Below are 22,997 nucleotides of genomic sequence, written 5' to 3'. Positions count from 1 at the left end.
CTGTTATTATTACTTTTAATGATTTTTTAGAAATTCTAATTGTTTTCACTCACCAATTAAATACAATGGTATAAAAATCATATCAAAGTACGTAGCATTTTTATTTTAGTCAAACTGGATTGGAAATGTCCACCAAACGTCATTTTCTGATGGCGACTATGTAGGCAATGTTAAAGAAATAAAATCTAAAAGAAATTTAACTGGTAGAGTTAAAAGAATTTTATTTCTACATCCACGGACAAAATCAACACTTAAGAGACAAATAATAGAATATTATAATGCTTAATCTGTCTTGCTGTGAGAGGTAGTGCCAAGTAACTCTGCTTCCACATTTCGCAGGGCCCACTGGTGCTGAACAATCTCCAGCGATTCCCACTCTGCCTTGAATGCAGCTTTGGGATCTTGCGGCATAGCCATTGCAGCACCAGACATTTGATCAGCCATGGCCTTGGTCTGGTCAGCAGCTGCAAAGATATAGCACACAAGAAATATGTTAGTTTGGTTCTCTCATCATCTCAGAGATTTATTGCTCACCATTGTTTTCTCCAAGGACTAGAGAGTAGATGCTTCGTAATCCAAACACATTCAAGAAGTACCACGAGGCAGATGAAACCCATGATGCATCCAGCGAAACCAGTTCAACTCCTCTCTGCAACATTGGTTTGAACCTCAGAGTCAGCGGGAATGGCACCTTTGCTGTAAAACATGCTCATATTAGTTTACATTACGGATAAACAGGTACACACGTTTTTGTTTTTACTTGTAACAAATCCTGAAAAGGCCCAGTTGATCCATCCACCAATAATAATCATGGGAAGGACATTAGTAACATTTCCCTTCAGCATATCAGTCATTGCATTGGGGTCTGTCATGGGATTGGTGGTGGGGGCAGCCCGTTTCTGAGTTTTGAAGTAGCCCATATCTTCACTGTTGAAAAAATGCCGTCTCATCAGGAAAGCTTGCTTGGGCAAAAATTTCCCATTTTCTCGCAATAGTCTCGAACGAACCAGCGCTTGACTGTAAAGGCAATAAAATATAATCAGTCAATTTAGTCTATACAGATCTGCGTGACTGCGATAGTTACAATACCTGTCTTGGACTTGGAGCAACTCGACTTTCTTTTGGCTGGCTATGATGAGGGAGAAATAATGGCGAAGAATACCCACAAGGAAAGTGATCATAATTATGGGTAAAAACACCCAAATACGAATATTTGAATCTAATAATAGTTCTGCCATTTTTCAGCAATTAATCAGTTCAATTAAACGGTGACAGTAAACGTCAACGCCAAAAAAGCAGACGAAAAGTATTGATTATTTTTATTGGGTTTCTGGTGTTGCCAGATTTATTTAAACGTAGCCACGTGAGCCGGCGTGAATTGAAAATATTGATCAGAAATTCAGAATCCACAAACAATAATTTAAACAGTTACTCTGTTAGTCGCATGCATAAAATAAAATGTGTTTAACAAAGGTTATGCAAAAAGCGTATTTAATAATGTTTTGTTTGACATGTTCATCAGTTCATGTTCTAGTAGCTATTTCCTTATGTCAAATATATGCTGTTTTTATCGTGACTCATAATTCCCGAATCGATATGTCCAACGCTAAACAATAAATACACGCCACAATCAGCGCAGAGATAATGGCAAGATGATTCATACCTACTTTCCATTTGCGTAACATTCATGACAACATTAAAGGATGAAGACATTCCACTTGGACACTTGTCTCGTGTATTCTAGCTCACACTTTCCTTTGTCGGACATGGTCCGGCCCGTTTAAACAGCGATGTCTATGTCCATTTAAACGCGTGAGTCATTTCGTTCGCTGAAAATTGTTCTCTATCTTTTGTTATCTCCGTTGGCATGCGAAACACGTCACCTGATATTTCCCTGTCATTCGTGACAGGGAAGGATAGAAAACCTCGTGGAATATAATAAAATCCGTTACTGTAGCTCCAACTTACCACGGGTCTTCATTACTCCAAAACGTACTTTAACGACCGCAATCTATTTGGACCATTATTTTCATAGTAATTGCCATTTGAGAGATCGTCCGACCCGGCCCCTCTCCCGTGAGTCCTATTTATAATCTGAAATTGACTAGATTAGTTTGTCATTAAGTGATTACTATTTTGCAAATGTTTGTCAATCTTCATGGTCGTATTGTCATTTTACCACGAATCAATTTGAACAACAAAGCTCGTTAAAAGGAAGTTCCTGAAATCGCTTTTCACCTTGTAAACATTTTTCCAATGAATTCTATCGAAACTGCTGCCCTCTGTGAGTCGTTTCGTTAGCTGTCTGCTACTGCCAACAACCAATCAAAAGAGAAAAGTCACGTTTCTATTCAATTCTGCTTTAAAATTTCGAAATTTGCCGAGTCGGGATAAAGTAATGGGGCCTTGAGGGTACAAGTGAGTCACGCTCTTTTCTTTATGTCGGTACCGGGTGTTTTAGCAGACTGCAAGACGATTCCTCCACAATCCACACACAATGTCCACTTCCGATTGAGCAACGTGTTTTTTCCAACGTCGTGTAGGTTGTGAGGCAAAAGAAAGGACTTCCCCCAGTTTTGCTTGACGGAATGCCGGGGTGTTGGACATTGTTGGTGCTCAGTTGATAAATGTTCGACTTCTTTCGTGGTTCTAACGATTTGTGCTCCTCGGCCCGACTTGTTATGAGGTGTGTTGTTGATGCATCATGTCTGTTATTGTCTGTCTGGTGTCCACGATTCAAAGTGGGAATGGTTCAGGCTTGAAAAATTGTGTCCCATCTGGTTTTGCCAAAGAATTGTCACCTTGTTATGAAATATTTCATTGTTCTTTTCCTAGTTCTCACAGAGAGATTATTGAAACATTGACCTTGAGTGGTTACTAACCCAACATTTCTTTCTTTGTTCTGTGCAGATCTCCACAACATTCGTAACAACTACTCATCGAAAATGCCTGGATACCAGAAAGCTGGTTTTTCGCTTGCCTCGAAATCCAAATCGACCAGTAACTTGAGCAACATGAAACCGAGTACTTCTCCACCGCCAACACATGACTTTAGGGTTATGCATTTGATGCCTCTGATAGCCGATATGCTCTCCAATGATGATGCCACTGCAGATGAATTGCTGAGGCCAAACAGCACCAAGAAGCCTTATCCAGATATTCAAACATATCTCGAGACTCACTTCCGACTTTTGTGGGCCGATTTCATTCAGCCACTTCGTGAAACGATCGGGAAATTCTGCAAAGGCCGCGAGCAAGTTCCACCTGTGGACAACCCAAATCAGCGTATTCATTTCTACCGTAACGTCAGTTTCATTCAAAATTCGTTCCTGTCCAGCGTCACGGTCCCCGACAGATCCGATTCGTGGCGTCGATACAACATCCGGTTTGATTCCATGCCCGGCTTCGACTGGGAGAAGAACAAACGGTTGATTTACGGCGCTTTGGTCTGTCTGTGGAATGCACCCAACAAAGTCATCATCCTGGCCACGGTGTCACGAAGCGATCCCGAGGAACTGGAGAAGGGCTGGTTGACTGTCAGCATCGAAAATCCTCCACACAACTGCGATGACTTTACCAGCAAGACCTACACCATGCTGGAATGCGAAGTCTTTTACGAACCCTACAGGGTCGTCATGGAAGCCTATCAGCAACTCCAGGATGACTCTTTCCCATTCAAAGACCACCTGCTGGGCTGGAAGAAAGATCCTGGCGTTCCCGACTACCTACTCAAGTCGAAAATCCCCGGAAGTCAAGAGTACCGCATCACCAAGAGCGACGGCAATTGCGTCACAACCAAAAACGTTTTAAACATCAGCACTTGGCCGTCTGCTAGTGAATTGGGTGTCAATCCCATCCAGCGGACGGCCCTTCACGCCGCCATGACTCGTCGATTGGCGTTGATTCAGGGCCCACCCGGTACGGGCAAAACGTTCATCGGCCGGAAGATCATCGCCACTCTGCTGGACAACAAACATTTGTGGCACGACAGCGGCAACTATGTCCAGGACAACGCCCGTCTCGTTGACAAATTCCAGAAAGGGAAAATGCAAGATTTTTGGCAGAGTTACGGTGAATTGTGGAGGGACAATCGGAGTCCAATTGTCGTCATCTGTTTGACCAATCAAGCCCTGGATCAGTTCCTCGAAGGAGTTTTAAAATGCACCAAAAAAGTCATCCGAGTCGGCAGCCAGTCCCAATCCACTTTGCTGGAAGGTATAAATTATTATTCAAATTGATTTCAATTTCGATTAGTTGATTAATGATATTCTTAATGTTTGATCTGTTTAGGTTACACGATGTCTGTTTTGAAAGATAATGTCGTTCAAGATAGAAAAAAGTACACAGAGTCGACGTTTATGTACCACAAGTATCGCATGAATGGCCTGAAGAAATGCATCCAGGACACGGTGGATCATATCCAAGCCCTGACGAAGAAACTGAACAACATGAGGAAGCAGGCGGCTCAATCGCCGCTGGGACGTGATCAAGCGGCCGAGTCGTTAAAGACGTTGAAACTCCACCAAATGGAGCAGACGTACCGGGGCCAAATTCGCGAATACAATCGCATCAAAGCCGAGTCGGAAGAGGCACTTTGTCGCTCCGTCGATGTCGTTGGATTGACCACCACAGGTGCCGCTCGTCGCCGGGATGTTCTCGCCCTTTTACAACCCAAAATTGGTCCGTTAAAAATTCTATTTCTAGAAAATTTATGAAATCTTATTTTCCTATTTTTAATTGCAGTTTTAGTTGAAGAGGCCGCACAAGTCTTGGAGCCGCATATTGTGGCTTCGCTAACTGCCAGTTGTCAGCATCTCATCATGATCGGTATGAAATTAAAGTTTTATCCAATTGCAAAAAAGTGAGCAATTTGTTTATATTCAATTTCTCTTTAAATAGGTGATCATTTGCAGCTTAGACCCCAGTGTAATGTTCATAAATTGGCCGCAAAGTATCACATGGACGTTTCGCTATTCGAGCGTCTAGTCAAAACCGGAGTCCCGTCCGTCATGTTGGCCGTCCAGCACCGAATGCGCCCCGAAGTGTCCCGATTGATTGTTCCTTCCGTCTACAGCCATTTGGAGAACCACTCGAGCGTCCTCCAGCATCCAGTCGTCCCTTCCGTCAACCGCAACGTCTTTTTCATCGATCACGACCACCAGGAGGCTCGGGAGGAAGGTGGCAGCAGTTACTACAACAGACACGAAGCCGCCATGGCTCTCCGATTGGCCCATTTCCTCTGCGAGCAAGGTGTACAGCAGGAGAAGATCACGGTGCTGGTGACTTATGCCGCCCAGATGCGGGCCATGGTGGCCCACCGGCGGGAGCAGTACAAACTGCGCTCGCTGGATCGCGTCCACATCACGACGGTGGACAATTACCAGGGCGAGGAGAACGACATCATCATCTTGTCGTTGGTTCGCAACAACCGGATCAAATCGGTGGGATTCTTGCGAACCCCCAATCGAGTTTGTGTCGCTCTATCCCGCGCCCGTCACGGACTCTTTCTCTTGGGCAACATCCGTCTCCTGGCCGGCTCCGGAAGTAAACTCTGGCTTCACGTTCAGAATGTTTTAAACAAAAATGGCGAGCTGGGCAAAGAATTGACACTTCGCTGCGACCGCCATCATCAGCAAACTGTCAAAGTAAGAAATAATATTGGAATTTTTATGGAGAAAAAGAATTAATTGTTATTTTATTTAATAAAGGTTAAACTGCCAGAGCATTTTCCCATTTGCGGGATCGTCTGTAAATTGAAGTGCGGGGCCATTCTGGACTGCGGACATTCGTGTCAACTGCCGTGCCGCAATCAGTGCCAACACGCCGTCGCCTTGTGCCAACAGATGGTGGAGACTTTGCTGCCGTGCGGCCATTTGATCAAAGTTCCTTGTTCCCTCCGCAACAACAACAACAACATTGGCGGATCGGTCGATTGCGTCGTCGACGGATGTCGTCGTCTTTCAACTCCACTAGCGACACAGTTCGACCTCAAAGCGGAAATCACCAAATTGTTGACCAAATATTCGTCGGACGAGAGTCTGTTCAAGGCGGCCGAGTCGTTGCTCAGAGATAAAAGCGTCGAGGATCAATGGAGGATGTACCAGCGCATGTATTACCTCTGCCTGTCGGCCGTATTCAAAGGCGACCTGGAGCGGAGTTATTCCTATTCAACGGTCAACAATCAGCCGGCCCAAGTGAAGCTGCAAAAAGAGTGGGCCGACGATTTGAGAGCTAGTCACCAGGCCGTCCAGGTCAAGAGTTTGGAGCAGCAAGCGACGGCCCAAATCGAAGGATGTTGGAGCGTCCAGTGTCTGAAAGACGCCTTGTTCCAGTGGCGTCGCCTGGATCTCCTGCGTCAGTGTCTCACCATGTTGAGCGTCGAGCCCCAATCTGACACGTCCCAGACGTGCCAGCACTTGCTCAAAAAGGCCCAGCTCGCCCTGCAGGACGATGGCAGAGGATCGCCGGCCAAGAAGTGGACGACCAGCCAAGAGAACGACGTCTACGCCCTTTTGAAGTCGATGGCGACGATGATGGAATTTGATCTGACACGCCCAGACGTCCAGATGATTATGGAGACCGAACCGGTCGAAGATGAGCCACCATCACTGCCGCCAGATTCCAACAATCTCGATTGCATCTTGTCATATATCATTACAAAATATGATTTTGTGATATGTCGCTCTTGTCGTTATACCATTATTTGGTTATATAATCCATTCCATGAGAATCCTGATATTTTTCGGCAGCTATTTATTCGCAAAATTCAGAGAAGTAAAACAAATGTGAAATTCAATTATTCTAATCACGATTCGTTTGTTCAAAATTCAACCGATGCTGATCTGTGCCTGTTGCCATTGTAAGTCAAACGTTTCCCTGCCTTTATACATCTATCGAATGTCCATATAGCTGCTGATAAATAAAAAAGCATTGGCGACCAAAATATCCAAGTCACCCTTCCCGTGTACTGGCAAAATTACAAGTTGTACTTCACTCTTCGGTTCAAGTGTCAGACCCCATGATGACATTGCGTGAGTGTTGTGGACGCGTATAGGGGAATGCCTTTTCCTTTACCATTGCGTAACTTTTGGAATTACTTACATGTTGTGGTCGTCGGCAATCGTGGGGAAATGGTTAGACATTGTAGGTTTTATACGTTACACGTCGAAGTCAATCGATTTTTATTGTAAAGGTTTTTCAGATTCGATAGCGATTAACTTTTCGATCGAAATGACGTTATAATGGATTTGATTAAAGCCCTAACATTGGGAAATAATTAATCCATGGGTATAATTGTTTAACATTTCTATGTTTTCGAATCGATGGTCCACGTCTCGATTCGATTTCACCATTCAATAATTAGCTAGGGTATCTTAAATCACAATTTTAAATGATAATGTCCATAAATTGTATACAGTTTTCCCGTTAACATTATGGTAAATGATAACCGATATAAAGCTCATGTTATCAAATTTAAATTTTGGAATCTGGAATTTAAAAAAAAAAAATATTTGCAAAAAAATTCCTTGGCAAACAAAAATTCCCTACCCGTCTTCATGGGAACTCCTAGCGGCTGATGGCGGCAACTTTTGAGAAAATATTACACAACATTATCCAACATGTTAAAACATGTTGGGACTTGTTGAAACATGTTGGGACTTGTTGAAACATGTTGGGACTTGTTGAAACATGTTGGGTCTTGTATTTATTACAACATAACATTAGGTAATAATAATATACGTTCTTATGAATCTTAATTGATTAAAGGAGGGCGATTTTAATCCAATTTTAATAACTGCTAATAATGCGCAACATTCGTTTAGGAGATTGTTTTTTTGTTTTGTTTTTTAAATCGAATCGCGTGAAGCTTTTCGATCGCCAGAAATCGTATGACTTGTTGCTAACATCACGAGAGAAATTAGTACGTTGCGGACGTTAGGCCTACTTTACATTGGGTAATTATTAGCTAAGACGAGGTCAATCGGTTTTCTCCGTGAAGGTTTCGTGATGAACTTTTTGGTGGAGGAATAAAAGGCAGAGAAGGAAGATGAAATAAACAGGGAATCAGAAGAGAAGAGAAGGTTACGCAATAAGTCAATAACCAATGATAGCGCTAGTTCTCATTTCGACCGCTAGTTGATAATTCAAACTATTAGGAATTCCTATATAACATTATTTCAAACTTGGTTTAAAAAAAAAGTATTACACTTTAATTAAATAATACTACTGAAAAATGTTGGAATAAATTAAAGGAATCGATTCAAGTTAAAAAAATTGCTGAATTTATAATTAAATTGGGGTTAAACCACTTTAAATCAGGCGCAATGAGATGTGCGAACGCGCTGACTCGCTACACGAATGCATAAAGGGGGGATGCTGTTCGAGGGTAAAAATAAAACGGTAATTCAAAATGGAAGGACATACCTTGAACCCTGCAAAATGTGTTGCGTTCTTTTCAGGTCTTGTTGCTACTGGCTTTTTGATTGGTTTCATAGTTATGTTGGCTACATACCAGCCTACCATATCGTGCCCAACCCGAAGTCCGTGCCCAACGAATACGGACGTTAACTTACCTGACTTTTCCGAAAATGATATTGTTATCGAAGATGCAACAACTTCTATAACAATTTCTGAAACCTCTTCGCAACCGGAGTCTATAAACTCCAAACCCGAAATAACGAGAACTATTATTCCCGTTGAACCCGACGTCATTGATACAATAGACCCCCAAGTTGAAAAAGACAAATTGATAAAATATCTGACTTGGAAAATTAAAGATTTTGAACAAGAGTACACAAAAAGTAATAATAAAATTGTTGAACTAGAACAAATAAAATCATTAAATGAAAAGAAGAAAAGAACTGAGAAGGGAAATGTCGCCACTTCAGTGTCAGCTCAGACTCCGGCTCAGACATCCATTTCTACATATGTTATTCCCGTTTCGCTACCATCTAACGGCAATCCAACAAAACCACTCCAGCGCAGCAACATTTCCTTCGGCACAGAATCCAGCGATGATGCACACTCGAATGCACATAACGTCGATGGAGTAGTCACCATTGACACAATTGACCCCAAAATCCAACAAAAGATAATAGATAATCCCAGTTCAGAAAATCTAAATTTAGAATCTAAATTAGAAAATGGTAGAAAAGAGAATGTTGCTAATTCGGTGTCTTCGCTGAACGAAGAATGGAAAGTACCAGACTTAAGACCAAATGCGAAAACAAAGGATGCGCTTAATGCATTGTTGACATTGATAAAAGAAAAACGTATATCGGGCGAGGGCGAAATAATAAATGGTTCAGTAACGCCCAATTCGACATCCCCTTCTACTGAGCTTGGAGTTAATAGGAATCCCGTTTTGGAAAAAATGCCCTCTACCGACAATATCGACGAAATCGAGATAAAGATCCGAAAATCCGACTCTTCCAAATCCGGATTTTTCAGAACAATTTTACCTGAAGATTCATTTAAGGAAACTACCGATCTGATTTTGGAAATGGATAAAGATATCACCGGAATGGAATACTCCGACAACGATCAGACGACTTCAGGAAATTCAAAATTGAAAACTTTAGAAGAAAAGCAAGAAACAAGTAATAATGAAATTATTGAACTAGAACAAGAAATAAAACCATTCAATGAAGAAAATAAAATCTTAATAGAAAAGCTTAACGAAAACAACCATCAACGAGAAAATACGGCTTTCATACAAAATAAACCAGATGCTAATGAAACCAAAAATAACCCAACTTTGGACGAATGTAAAAAGGTAAAAGAAGATTTGGAAAAGTGTAGAACTGATAAGGGAAATGTCGCCACTTCAGTGTCAGCTCAGACCTCGACTCAGACATCCCTTTCTACATATGTTAATCCCGTTTCGTTACCCTCTACCGACAATAAATACGATATCCCAAGTATGTTCCAACACTTTGCGGACAAAATGAAAGGAGCTGCCAATCCGGAGGTAATGGATAAAACCCTTATCGAGGATTTCTCGAGAGAAGTTACCATCCATAATAATATTAAAAAAATTAAAAACTACACAATAACAATGACTTTATCATTACATGAGAAAATCATTACCGATGAGACGGTAATAACCGAAGCAGCTCCTGAGATCGGATCGCCCAGAGTTGTTGGCTCAAATCCACCTGATCCAACAAAACCACTCCAGCGCAACAACATTCCCATCGGCACAGAATCCAGCGTTGATCCACACTCGAATGCACATGACGTCGATGGAGTAGTCACCATTGACATAATAGACCCCGAAATCCAACAAAAGATAATAGATAATCTGACTTTACAAAAAATAAACTTAGAAATTGAATTGAAAGAATTGAGTCAGAAAAAAGATGAAAGCGAACGTTCATTCACACAAAAGATAGACGAACTAGAACGAATAATATCATCAAATAAAGCAAAGGAAAACTTAGAAAAATCAGCAAACGCAGATCGCGCAGAGTTGAATTTAAAAAATCAAAAACTGGAAAATGAATTGAAAGAATTGAGTCAGAAAACAAAAGAAAGCGAACGTTCATTCACACAAAAGATAGACGAACAAGATAAAGAAATAACATCATTAAGTGATGAGATAGATAACTTCAAAACATTAGAAAAATCAGCAAAAGCAGATTGCGCAGAGTTGAATTTAAAAAATCAAAAACTGGAAAATGAATTGAAAGAATTGAGTCAGAAAACAAAAGAAAGCGAACGTTCATTCACACAAAAGATAGACGAACAAGATAAAGAAATAACATCATTAAGTGATGAGATAGATAACTTCAAAAAATTAGAAAAATCAGCAAAAGCAGATCGCGCAGAGTTGAATTTAAAAAATCAAAAACTGGAAAATGAATTGAAAGAATTGAGTCAGAAAACAAAAGAAAGCGAACGTTCATTCACACAAAAGATAGACGAACAAGATAAAGAAATAACATCATTAAGTGATGAGATAGATAACTTCAAAAAATTAGAAAAATCAGCAAAAGCAGATTGCGCAGAGTTGAATTTAAAAAATCAAAAACTGGAAAATGAATTGAAAGAATTGAGTCAGAAAACAAAAGAAAGCGAACGTTCATTCACACAAAAGATAGACGAACAAGATAAAGAAATAACATCATTAAGTGATGAGATAGATAACTTCAAAAAATTAGAAAAATCAGCAAAAGCAGATCGCGCAGAGTTGAATTTAAAAAATCAAAAACTGGAAAATGAATTGAAAGAATTGAGTCAGAAAACAAAAGAAAGCGAACGTTCATTCACACAAAAGATAGACGAACAAGATAAAGAAATAACATCATTAAGTGATGAGATAGATAACTTCAAAAAATTAGAAAAATCAGCAAAAGCAGATTGCGCAGAGTTGAATTTAAAAAATCAAAAACTGGAAAATGAATTGAAAGAATTGAGTCAGAAAACAAAAGAAAGCGAACGTTCATTCACACAAAAGATAGACGAACAAGATAAAGAAATAACATCATTAAGTGATGAGATAGATAACTTCAAAAAATTAGAAAAATCAGCAAAAGCAGATCGCGCAGAGTTGAATTTAAAAAATCAAAAACTGGAAAATGAATTGAAAGAATTGAGTCAGAAAACAAAAGAAAGCGAACGTTCATTCACACAAAAGATAGACGAACAAGATAAAGAAATAACATCATTAAGTGATGAGATAGATAACTTCAAAAAATTAGAAAAATCAGCAAAAGCAGATTGCGCAGAGTTGAATTTAAAAAATCAAAAACTGGAAAATGAATTGAAAGAATTGAGTCAGAAAACAAAAGAAAGCGAACGTTCATTCACACAAAAGATAGACGAACAAGATAAAGAAATAACATCATTAAGTGATGAGATAGATAACTTCAAAAAATTAGAAAAATCAGCAAAAGCAGATTGCGCAGAGTTGAATTTAAAAAATCAAAAACTGGAAAATGAATTGAAAGAATTGAGTCAGAAAACAAAAGAAAGCGAACGTTCATTCACACAAAAGATAGACGAACAAGATAAAGAAATAACATCATTAAGTGATGAGATAGATAACTTCAAAAAATTAGAAAAATCAGCAAAAGCAGATCGCGCAGAGTTGAATTTAAAAAATCAAAAACTGGAAAATGAATTGAAAGAATTGAGTCAGAAAACAAAAGAAAGCGAACGTTCATTCACACAAAAGATAGACGAACAAGATAAAGAAATAACATCATTAAGTGATGAGATAGATAACTTCAAAACATTAGAAAAATCAGCAAAAGCAGATCGCGCAGAGTTGAATTTAAAAAATCAAAAACTGGAAAATGAATTGAAAGAATTGAGTCAGAAAACAAAAGAAAGCGAACGTTCATTCACACAAAAGATAGACGAACAAGATAAAGAAATAAAATCATTAAGTGAAGAGATAGATAACTTCAAAAAATTAGAAAAATCAGCAAACGCAGATCGCGCAGAGTCGAATTTAAAAAATCTAATCCTAGAAAATGACTTTCAATATTTGAGTAGGAATACCAATAACAGCACAAGTTCATTAATACAAAAGATATTCGAACAAGAAAAAAAAATAATATCATTAAGTGAAGAGATAGATAACTTCAAAAAATTAGAAAAATCAGCAAACGCAGATCGCGCAGAGTTGAATTTAAAAAATCAAAAACTGGAAAATGATATGAAAGAATTGAGTCAGAAAACAAAAGAAAGCGAACGTTCATTCACACAAAAGATAGACGAACAAGATAAAGAAATAACATCATTAAGTGATGAGATAGATAACTTCAAAAAATTAGAAAAATCAGCAAAAGCAGATCGCACAGAGTTGAATTTAAAAAATCAAAAACTGGAAAATGAATTGAAAGAATTGAGTCAGAAAACAAATGAAAGCGAACGTTCATTCACACAAAAGATAGACGAACAAGATAAAGAAATAACATCATTAAGTGATGAGATAGATAACTTCAAAAAATTAGAAAAATCAGCAAAAGCAGATCGCGCAGAGTTGAATTTAAAAAATCAAAAACTGGAAAATGAATTGAAAGAATTGAGTCAGAAAACAAAAGAAAGCGAACGTTCATTCACACAAAAGATAGACGAACAAGATAAAGAAATAACATCATTAAGTGAAGAGATAGATAACTTCAAAAAATTAGAAAAATCAGCAAACACAGATCGCGCAGAGTTGAATTTAACAAATCAAAAACTGGAAAATGAATTGAAAGAATTGAGTCAGAAAACAAACGAAAGCGAACGTTCATTCACACAAAAGATAGACGAACAAGATAAAGAAATAACATCATTAAGTGAAGAGATAGATAATTTCAAAATATTAGAAAAATCAGCAAACGCAGATCGCGCAGAGTTGAATTTAAAAAATCAAAAACTGGAAAATGAATTGAAAGAATTGAGTCAGAAAACAAAAGAAAGCGAACGTTCATTAATACAAAAGATATTCGAACAAGAAAAAAAAATAATATCATTAAATGAAGAAAAGAAAAACCTAGAAAAAGCATTTCAAGAATTGAGTAAGCAAAACTTGAACCTAGAACAAAATATAACATCATTAAATAGTGAGATAGATATCTTAAAAAATTTTGCAAAAACAAATAAACTAGACTACGATTCGTTACAAATTAAACGAGATTATTGTGAATCACAAAATAAAGATCTGATGGTCCAAATAGGCCGAAGCAAAGAAGACTTTAAAAATTTTGCAAAAACAAATAAAATGGACTACGATTCGTTACAAATCAAACGAGATGTTTGTGAAACACAAAGAAAAATATGTCAACAACAATTGGACAAGGAAAAAATAGCCTTAATAAAAAAAGACTCAGCGACGCCCGATTCGACATCCCCTTCTACTGAGCTTGGAGTTGTTAGGAATTCCCTTTTGGAAAAAATTCCCTCTACCGACAATAAAGAAGTCATCGTTGACACAATCGACCCCACAACCAGCAAAGAGACAGCGTTAACTGCAGTCGGTATAAATTCTCTCGACTCTGGTAACCCTCCACCCACACAGCCGCGTTAAACTGCTTATTTTAACGATTTCCAGTACCTACACACCCCTAACAGTTTCAGTACCCTTCAAAAGGGTCGAATATGCTACTGAAACGCAATTCAGTATTTTACTGTACTTGCTTAAGTACAAATTCTCTACTAACCATTCATTTGCCTACTTTTTACGTTATTCCTAGTGAAACTGTTAGTAGGCATAGTTCTGTTCAGTAGGTTGGTCCAGCAGTTTATAAAGATTTAGTTAGTAGTCTGAAAAATTCAGTATGTTCAGGTAGGGTTAGTAGTTTGATTTTAAAAAGTAATCAATAATAAAAGCAATGTAGGTTATAGCTAGTAGTTTACAAAAATTTAGTACTTTTGTTATAAGTAGTGTGAACAATTCAGTACCTTAGACTAGTAGGTTACAACTTACAAGGAATAAGTAGTATTCGTTAGGATAGTAGCTTTTGTATATATTAATGTGGCGTGCCTGTAAGGCACTAGACTGCCACGCCAAAGGTCCGGGTTCAATTCCCGAATAAATCAAGTCTTCTTTCCAAGTTAAATAAAATCGAAATGGCCGGTTAGTGGTGCCGAATAATATCAGTAGGAATGGCAAACCAATGCCGTAAATGAAGTGGTCAAAACTTTTTAAGTAAGGGGTGGGTAGTAAAAGCAGGAAAGAATTTAAAGTGGTTTAGTTTATAATTAGTAAGGCGAGTAAGAAAAGGTAGAAGAATTGAGAAGTAGTTTCAATCAATTGGTTAGTAGGCTGTCACCGAGTAGCAGTTACAAGAAAGTAGGATACCGCCACTGTGCATCAGCATGAAACTAATTGAGGAAGTAAGAGCAAGACGCAGAGTAATTGAAGGAAAAATATCAAAGCTCGATACGGACAGAAAAGATAAACTAGAAGTGAGAAGAACAAAAGAAAAGGAAAACATTGAAAATCTTAAGCTGTTGATAGGGAAAACGGAGGAGGAAGGGAGAGCTCTACTCGAATCTCAGAAGCAGAGAGCAGATAAGGAAGCCTTGCTGACGTCTAACGCTAAAAATAGCTTTTCGGATGACGACATAGCTGAATTGAAAGCTAAAATTGAATCGACAGACAGGGATACCAATGAAATAAAAAAACAAATCACAGAAAAGGAAAAAGAGTTAAAATCTTCAAAGGATAAAAAAGAGATGGCCATAAAAAGCCGTATTCTCGCTGAAAGAGTGTTGAAAGAAGGCCTCGCATTCGAGTGATCAATTTCGCAACATAGTTTTTTTTTATTATTTGATGCGACCATGTTAGAAGAGGGGATGGTATGTTCACGCACTAGAAATTTCCCATAAGGCTGGATCCCAGGTTGCCACGATAAATGGTAGTGACACCAAGTGGATTTTCTCCAGAAACTATGTCTGAACACGTTTTTTTCCTTGCGAAAGAAAACAAATTAGGATTTTATTTTAAAAATGTGAAAAAACTCGCTTTTTTACAGAATCTAGGTATTCTATCAATTTCGCTTTAAAAATTTAGGAAAAAAGGAAAATAGAAAAATAGTTTTTTGACGATTTGAATCTACGTCGTCCCATATGGGAACTCGACGCTTTTCCAACTCAGATACCAATAACTTAAAAATTTACAAAAATTGCTAGTCATAACCCGTTTTTGGAAACACTTCAAGAAAACACGATTGAGTAACGCTACGCTTGGTGGCACACCATTTATCGTGGCAAAGGACTTTGGAAAAAAACATGAAAAACGGAGAATCTAGCCTTATGGGATAATTCTAGTGCGTGAACATACCACCCCCTCTTCTACCATGATGCGACTTTAACATATCCAGCTGATTGTCCTTCGTAGGGCTGTGGCCCGGGCGATGAAAACCCGGGCCACCGCCTGGGCTGAACGAAAAAATACCCAACCCGACTCGACCCACCGAGGCATTTTTTTAACGGGGCGGGCGACGGGTTGAACCCCCGGGTCCGCGGGCCAACCCGAGCGGTGGCGCCATCTAGTAGTTACATAAGAAGCTAACGAGCTTATTCGCTACGCTTTATTCTCTATGCATGCGGCCTCAAGAAAGACCTAAAAATATGGCCGCAAAATGCTCTACGATAATTTCGTACCATGAAAAGTAGGAAAAGTGGTAGAAAAGGGCGTTCAGGGTGTTCAGAAGACAGAATTGACGTGTCACTGTTGGAAGAAGAAGATAATTAAGAAATTTAGGGAATTTTTTGAAGTTTGTAAAAAAAGTGTGTTTGACCCGAGTTTTTGCCCGGGCCGTTACCCGGCCGGTAAAATTTTTTTGACCCATTTACGCCCGAGCCGAACCCATTTACTCTGTTGGCCCAACCCGCTCCAACCCACGGAAGAAGAAAAACCCATCTAAAAAAACCATTAAAAAAAACCGCTAAAAAACGTCCGGGCAGAGCTATAGACTCCTGGTCGGTTCACGGCTGTGTTGGCTTCCCCATCCCGGTTTCGTCATAGGTAGCTGGGGAAGGGTAAGAAAAACCATTTGGCAACCATTTTTTGTTTACGTATTTATTTGATTCTTACCCGGAATTCAACAAAAGAGATTTGAGAAATTTCATAATTTGTCTATATTTAGAGGTATACCTTTCACATTCACATCATCCCCCAGGTGGTAAGCTATCCACACGTTTACAAAAAAAAGAAAGAAAATTTATTGAGATGACGTCAATTGGCTTGGGGCTCTCAGTCATCGAGTGGCAGCGATTGACGAGGGAAACGTTTGCCGCAATTGGGAGCGAAATCTGAAGCCGCCTCGCCCAACCCGCCAATAGGATCCTCTTGAAGGTGAGCAGACCTTCCGACGCCCACTGATCCTCTGGCGTGAATCCGCCCCGTGCTGATCCCCACTTTGAATCCTGCAACACAAGCCAAGAAAATCAATCAGAAATGAAATGAATCATTCCGCTTTCTCTCCTGCGCATCCGGAAATTTTTTTGAAAAATAAAAAAATTTGACGGGAAATTTGAAATTGAATTTACTGTTTTCCGCGATGATGGTCTCAGCGTGAGAACTTCCGTGGCGATGGATGTGCTCTACGACTTCGTGACCACTACGATGGTGGTGCACTTGAGGCTTCTATATTCGTTGCGCAGCGAGACGGTGATTGTATCCGTGTAAAGTTTCAGATTTAATTGCGTTATAGGATCACCCGGAATCGAACTGAAAAATAATGTTCCTGTCATTCGTTCTAAATTTTTAAGGCTTCTCAGGTAATAACAGCACCTTTCATTCCGCTGCGGAAGAGTTTTCTGCGGACGATCGACGATGGTGGAGAGAAAGCTGGAATGAAAGTCGAGTTGACTCTCCTTGACGAAAACGGCCTTTTGCGGATGCAGCGTGTCGTAGTCTTCCATTTTGAGGCGGTGCCTGCCGTTGGTGAAGGATGCCAAACTCTGCATATTACATGAACAGTATTAAAAATGAATCACGGACGCAACAAACGATCAAGGATATAATATGCACCCGTCTCGCTGGTTCATCAATCATCATAGTTCCCTAATAGCTAGCTGTTTCCAACGATAGCGAGTCCCCCGATTCCCTTAATACTTGACGTGTATTACCTTTATCGCGCTAGACTCCCGATTTCGACCAAATCCTTTTTACGCCACACCTGCCTGGTTTTTCCCATCCGGAAGACACAGCTCTTTCCATCCACACAGATCGGAATCCACGGCCATTACTCAGCTGCTAAATCCATGCACATAATAATCGTTCAAGATCGTTAATTTTGAACAAAAGAAGTATATTATGCTTCAGTAAATCTTGCCTGAAACGTTTTCAGAAATTCAAAAATTTCCATTCCAAAGCCAAACGAAGCATCAGTCAAAAAAAAGGTCAGCCACTTTCGCGATATCTATTATTGAGTTTATGTCGTTATTGCATTTCATAGAAAAGAACCCTTCGTTTTTTACCTACATTTATCGAGAAAAAAATTATTTTTATATTCAATTATTGCTAAAATGAATTGATAACGCATTACCCGTGACGATGGTGACGGGCCCCTGACGTGTCAAGTTTTGTATTAGCGTGCTTGGTGTAGAGTAGTTTCTCCAGTATTGGCTACCATGATCGATGGGGATTCTAGGGAAGTCCTTCTACTAATAATGGAATATGCAGCTTTTTGGTTGCCAAATCTTAGGTCCTGAAAAAAAACCAACAAAAGGAAATTGTTAACAGCAAGGGAACATAAATTTTGTCAGCACTGAAAGATACTTTAGAAAAGTTTTGATTAATCTTTGATGAACCAAACCGATTTACCTGTGAAAATGTTTTATTGCTGCCTTGTTACTAATAGGATATCCTGGGGTTACCTTGGCGGGCATCCATCTCTTGAAAGTGCGGATATTTGACTTTTTTCTTGTCCTGTGCACATTTTTCAATTACACCATTGTTAGGGGAGAACGGGGCAGTTAGGGTAGTGTGTATGTTGGCACTATCGATATTGAGATATGTTTTAATGAAATTTAAGTGTCAGAAAAATTCATGCTTATGCAACCCGAAAATCTTCATCGTTAAAAAAAAAATCATTAAAAAAGTCCGAAGGGTTCAGTAATAAATGAAACAACAATTTTGGCGCCTTAAAATCGTGTCATCAGCTTTGACAGATTTTTTCAATTTACGGGTTTCAGAAATAGAATAAAACTTTCAACCAATAATATTCTTGAAGAAAATTCTTTTCTCTTTCAATCCGATTTTTTAGTTTATTATTTCTCCTTAGAGGAGTTACTGAAAAATCAATTTGATTAACGACACCTATTCTTGAGGCAAACTGGCCTGGCAACGTTGGGGCAGTTTGCGGGTATAACATCTATGTCGTCTAATGTAAAAATGGTGAGTGTAAAAATTCTGTCAATTTTTGTTAAATGTAACATGTTTAGGCATTATATTAGAAAAACTGAAAGTTGTATGCATCCAGATGGTTACATTTTGAAAGCTGTCACGAAATGTGTTGCTGAGAATCAAAAAGTGTGTGATGTTTCCAAAGCAACCTCCATCCCAAATCTTCTCCGATTTATCTGGCAACGCAGCCAGATAAATCGGCTAAATAAAAAAGACCCTGAAGATCCCGATAAAGCAGACCACAACGGCCCTCCCTCAAAAAATAAAGATGACCGAAGATGAACACGATTGTTCCCTTAAATCCAATTGATTAAACGTAATTGCATCATCACAATTACAGAAAACGCCTCTAGCGCCTCTATACACCCTTACCCTCTTAATATTGACTTCCCCCCCTTGCCTCCCTTCCCCATTTTTCATGCCAAAACCATGCCAAGAGCCCATATAATGCACACACACAACAACTGGATATCTACCTTCTGTATGGGTCGTGGAAGCGATCTTTTACATCAGCTTATCCAATTTGGAAACAGTGGTATGTAGCTAAACATTTTAGAAATTCAGTGTTTTTTTAATTTTCTGGTCCTATATGATTTCTAATGTGCTTATTCGGCTTATTCCAATACAGCTGAACCAAACGGTTCATAACCTTTACGGTGGGATAATTCCTCGTCAACTTTTTTCGCTTGAACCGCTCGACACCGCTTCCCTGTTTAAGCTGTGGTTCAAGCAACGACTGGAAATATCATCATTCTTGATTCCACTAATCTTGGTGCTGACTGCTTTCATTTTTATGGGTCTCTCTTCTCGCTTGAGCCGATAAAGAGAAGGCCCCGACTTCCTACCCCGACGTCACACTCGACGTCTACGAAAACAGTTCCAACGAATTTGCCAGCACATGAAGGACCATCAACGAGTGCCAGAACTAAAATTTCATGGCCAACCATCTATATCACAACGAATGAAGGGATGGGTAAGTATCCACCCCCTCTCAGCGTGATCCCTCGTATATAAGGGAATGTATTGAATTTGACACCCCTACCCCCTTCATATTGACTTCCCTCTTTCCCCCCTTTCCCAAAAAACTATTATAGAGCTCTTCAGGATCTTTTTTATTTAACCGATTTATCTGGCAACGCAGCCAGATAAATCGGCTAAATAAAAAAAAACCGGAAGATCCCGATAAAGCACGCACAACGGCTCTCCCTCAAAAACAAAAGATGACATGTCAGTCCAATTTTGCGAGTTTTCACTTTTGCCGGATTTTGATCTGAACTTTGTTTCAAATCAAAATCCGGCAAAACGAATACGACAAAATCGAACTAGGCTACATGTCCTTTCTCCGTGGCGGGTGGTGGCCGAATGAAGCAGCGCCGAGAGTTTTCCGGGGCTCGGCCCGGCCTCGCCTGCCACGCAAGTTGGATATTTAACGCCGATATGCATGCATCATTCTCTTTCTCTTATTTCGTCTTGCTTATTACCCCAACACCTTTTCAGTCCAAAGAGGGTGGGCCGGTGGGCGGTAATACGACGCAACTGTTTAGTTAAATAAATGAATGAAACTCGATCAGCAGGGAGTAAACAGACCAAGAGAGTCGGGTGGGAGGGGGTCCTAACATCAAGACGGACGACCAACATATTTTTACAAAAATAAGAAATAGACCTGTATTCCGAAAATAAATAAGATAAAATTCTTGGGTAAATTTAATTTTTCTTAGTCAATCGTTTTATTGCTGGGATGACAAATAATAGGATTATACAAGTTAACCTATATAATTATCAGCAAAAAAAAAATCGATAGCTATTTTTTGGGAAGAAATATTCTTGTTACAAAATCATGCTCATTCTCATCCAGAATTAAGTTAACAAGAGATTTCAGTTGATTTGGTGTGTTGTGAAATTTTAGTTTGTAGGCCTAATGAACTTCGATTTTTAATTTTTTTGTTAACTTCATATCATAACAGCAGCTATGTCGCAATGATCGATACAAATACGTATATTGCAGACAATTATCTAATCAATTGATGGATAAATTTAAATAAATTTGATGTCTGCACTTGTTAGATTGTTGTTAACAAGAGTTGTTGTTAGGAAGAGATTCTTTACGACGCCATCCAGCGGATCCTTACAGATCCCAGTAAAATTCAGATTGCTGTAAATTATTCGGTTTGAATTTCATAATAATAACAAATTTATGTCATAGATATGCCGAGAAAATGGATCAAGTATCGGCCCTGGCGCGCGATCAAATGACAAGTCCACTGGACCGTGCCGTCTACTGGATCGAGTACGTCATCCGGAATCAGGGCGCACCTCACCTTCGTATAGCTTCGCGCAAATTTTCCCTTTTCCTGCGCTATCTCTTCGACGTTTTATTCTTTGTCGTGTTTTCGGCGCTTTCGTTTTTCTATCTAGTCTTTTACCTCTGCCGGAACATCATCTGTTCGAATGGCCGGGTGAAAATGAATGGCCAGAAAAAAAAGACGAATTGATTTCTGCATGTTTAGCACTTTCACTGTTGAAACTCCAACTGGCCGGCCCTGGCGACCCAAGCCTTTTGTTAATTGGTAGAAATTTATTCAGACGTGTTAAAAGAATGTCCCATTATTACTTTTATCATAGATTGTTTAGAAATTCGAATTGTTTTCACTCACCAATTAAATACAATGGTATAAAGATCATATCAAAGTAGCATTTATATTTTAATCAAACTGGATTGGAAATGTCCACCAAACGTCATTTTCTGATGGCGACTATGTAGGCAATGTTAAAGAAAGAAAATCTAAAAGAAATTAAACGGTTAGAGATTAGAGTTAAAAGAATTTATTTCTACATTCACGGACAAAATCCACACTTAAGAGACAAATAATAGAATATTATAATGCTTAATCTGTCTTGCTGTGAGAGGTAGTGCCAAGTAACTCTGCTTCCACATTTCGCAGGGCCCACTGGTGCTGAACAATCTCCAGCGATTCCCACTCTGCCTTGAATGCAGCTTTGGGATCTTGCGGCATAGCCATTGCAGCACCAGACATTTGATCAGCCATGGCCTTGGTCTGGTCAGCAGCTGCAAAGATATAGCACACAAGAAATATGTTAGTTTGGTTCTCTCATCATCTCAGAGATTTATTGCTCACCATTGTTTTCTCCAAGGACTAGAGAGTAGATGCTTCGTAATCCAAACACATTCAAGAAGTACCACGAGGCAGATGAAACCCATGATGCATCCAGCGAAACCAGTTCAACTCCTCTCTGCAACATTGGTTTGAACCTCAGAGTCAGCGGGAATGGCACCTTTGCTGTAAAACATGCTCATATTAGTTTACATTACGGATAAACAGGTACACACGTTTTTGTTTTTACTTGTAACAAATCCTGAAAAGGCCCAGTTGATCCATCCACCAATAATAATCATGGGAAGGACATTAGTAACATTTCCCTTCAGCATATCAGTCATTGCATTGGGGTCTGTCATGGGATTGGTGGTGGGGGCAGCCCGTTTCTGAGTTTTGAAGTAGCCCATATCTTCACTGTTGAAAAAATGCCGTCTCATCAGGAAAGCTTGCTTGGGCAAAAATTTCCCATTTTCTCGCAATAGTCTCGAACGAACCAGCGCTTGACTGTAAAGGCAATAAAATATAATCAGTCAATTTAGTCTATACAGATCTGCGTGACTGCGATAGTTACAATACCTGTCTTGGACTTGGAGCAACTCGACTTTCTTTTGGCTGGCTATGATGAGGGAGAAATAATGGCGAAGAATACCCACAAGGAAAGTGATCATAATTATGGGTAAAAACACCCAAATACGAATATTTGAATCTAATAATAGTTCTGCCATTTTTCAGCAATTAATCAGTTCAATTAAACGGTGACAGTAAACGTCAACGCCAAAAAAGCAGACGAAAAGTATTGATTATTTTTATTGGGTTTCTGGTGTTGCCAGATTTATTTAAACGTAGCCACGTGAGCCGGCGTGAATTGAAAATATTGATCAGAAATTCAGAATCCACAAACAATAATTTAAACAGTTACTCTGTTAGTCGCATGCATAAAATAAAATGTGTTTAACAAAGGTTATGCAAAAAGCGTATTTAATAATGTTTTGTTTGACATGTTGTTCATCAGTTCATGTTCTAGTAGC

The 22,997-nt window shown here is 39.2% G+C and overlaps 3 protein-coding genes and 3 long non-coding RNA genes across 7 annotated transcripts; 3 read left to right on the top strand and 3 right to left on the bottom strand.

The window, feature by feature from the left end:
• Window positions 1-204: 204 nt before the first annotated feature.
• Window positions 205-1,306, bottom strand: LOC124199300 (ER membrane protein complex subunit 3-like). Its single transcript, XM_046595093.1, has 4 exons — window positions 1,090-1,306; window positions 761-1,017; window positions 535-696; window positions 205-464 (listed from the first exon to the last, which is right to left on the bottom strand). The coding sequence occupies exons 1-4, from the start codon at window positions 1,236-1,238 to the stop codon at window positions 283-285; spliced, it is 750 nt and encodes a 249-aa protein (XP_046451049.1). The 5' UTR covers window positions 1,239-1,306; the 3' UTR covers window positions 205-282.
• A 545-nt stretch (window positions 1,307-1,851) lies between these two features.
• LOC124199299 (NFX1-type zinc finger-containing protein 1-like) lies at window positions 1,852-6,943 on the top strand. Of its 2 annotated transcripts, none has more exons than XM_046595092.1 (6): window positions 1,852-2,076; window positions 2,911-4,215; window positions 4,291-4,680; window positions 4,744-4,827; window positions 4,900-5,645; window positions 5,709-6,943. In XM_046595092.1, exons 2-6 carry the CDS (start codon window positions 2,946-2,948, stop codon window positions 6,861-6,863), a joined length of 3,645 nt encoding a protein of 1,214 aa, XP_046451048.1. In that variant the 5' UTR covers window positions 1,852-2,076; window positions 2,911-2,945; the 3' UTR covers window positions 6,864-6,943. The 2 variants fall into 2 exon arrangements, with proteins under 2 accessions (XP_046451048.1, XP_046451047.1); XM_046595091.1 differs by lacking the exon at window positions 1,852-2,076 and adding an exon at window positions 2,139-2,686.
• Window positions 6,944-16,623: 9,680 nt separating this feature from the next.
• Window positions 16,624-17,701, bottom strand: LOC124201180. Its single transcript, XR_006877542.1, has 4 exons — window positions 17,575-17,701; window positions 17,237-17,406; window positions 16,993-17,173; window positions 16,624-16,869 (listed from the first exon to the last, which is right to left on the bottom strand). It is a non-coding gene; the product is annotated as an uncharacterized LOC124201180 (long non-coding RNA).
• Window positions 17,702-18,408: 707 nt separating this feature from the next.
• On the top strand, window positions 18,409-19,010 carry LOC124201182. Its single transcript, XR_006877544.1, has 2 exons — window positions 18,409-18,844; window positions 18,930-19,010. It is a non-coding gene; the product is annotated as an uncharacterized LOC124201182 (long non-coding RNA).
• Window positions 19,011-19,486: 476 nt separating this feature from the next.
• On the top strand, window positions 19,487-21,534 carry LOC124201181. Its single transcript, XR_006877543.1, has 2 exons — window positions 19,487-20,990; window positions 21,057-21,534. It is a non-coding gene; the product is annotated as an uncharacterized LOC124201181 (long non-coding RNA).
• Window positions 21,535-21,660: 126 nt separating this feature from the next.
• Window positions 21,661-22,762, bottom strand: LOC124201178 (ER membrane protein complex subunit 3-like). Its single transcript, XM_046597675.1, has 4 exons — window positions 22,546-22,762; window positions 22,217-22,473; window positions 21,991-22,152; window positions 21,661-21,920 (listed from the first exon to the last, which is right to left on the bottom strand). The coding sequence occupies exons 1-4, from the start codon at window positions 22,692-22,694 to the stop codon at window positions 21,739-21,741; spliced, it is 750 nt and encodes a 249-aa protein (XP_046453631.1). The 5' UTR covers window positions 22,695-22,762; the 3' UTR covers window positions 21,661-21,738.
• Window positions 22,763-22,997: the final 235 nt, after the last annotated feature.

The sequence above is a fragment of the Daphnia pulex genome, chromosome 8, assembly GCF_021134715.1.
Source record: "Daphnia pulex isolate KAP4 chromosome 8, ASM2113471v1".
Lineage (NCBI taxonomy): Eukaryota > Metazoa > Arthropoda > Branchiopoda > Diplostraca > Daphniidae > Daphnia > Daphnia pulex.
The sequence above is the reverse complement of the archived record's forward strand: the minus strand, read 5'-3'. Positions and strand labels throughout refer to the sequence as shown.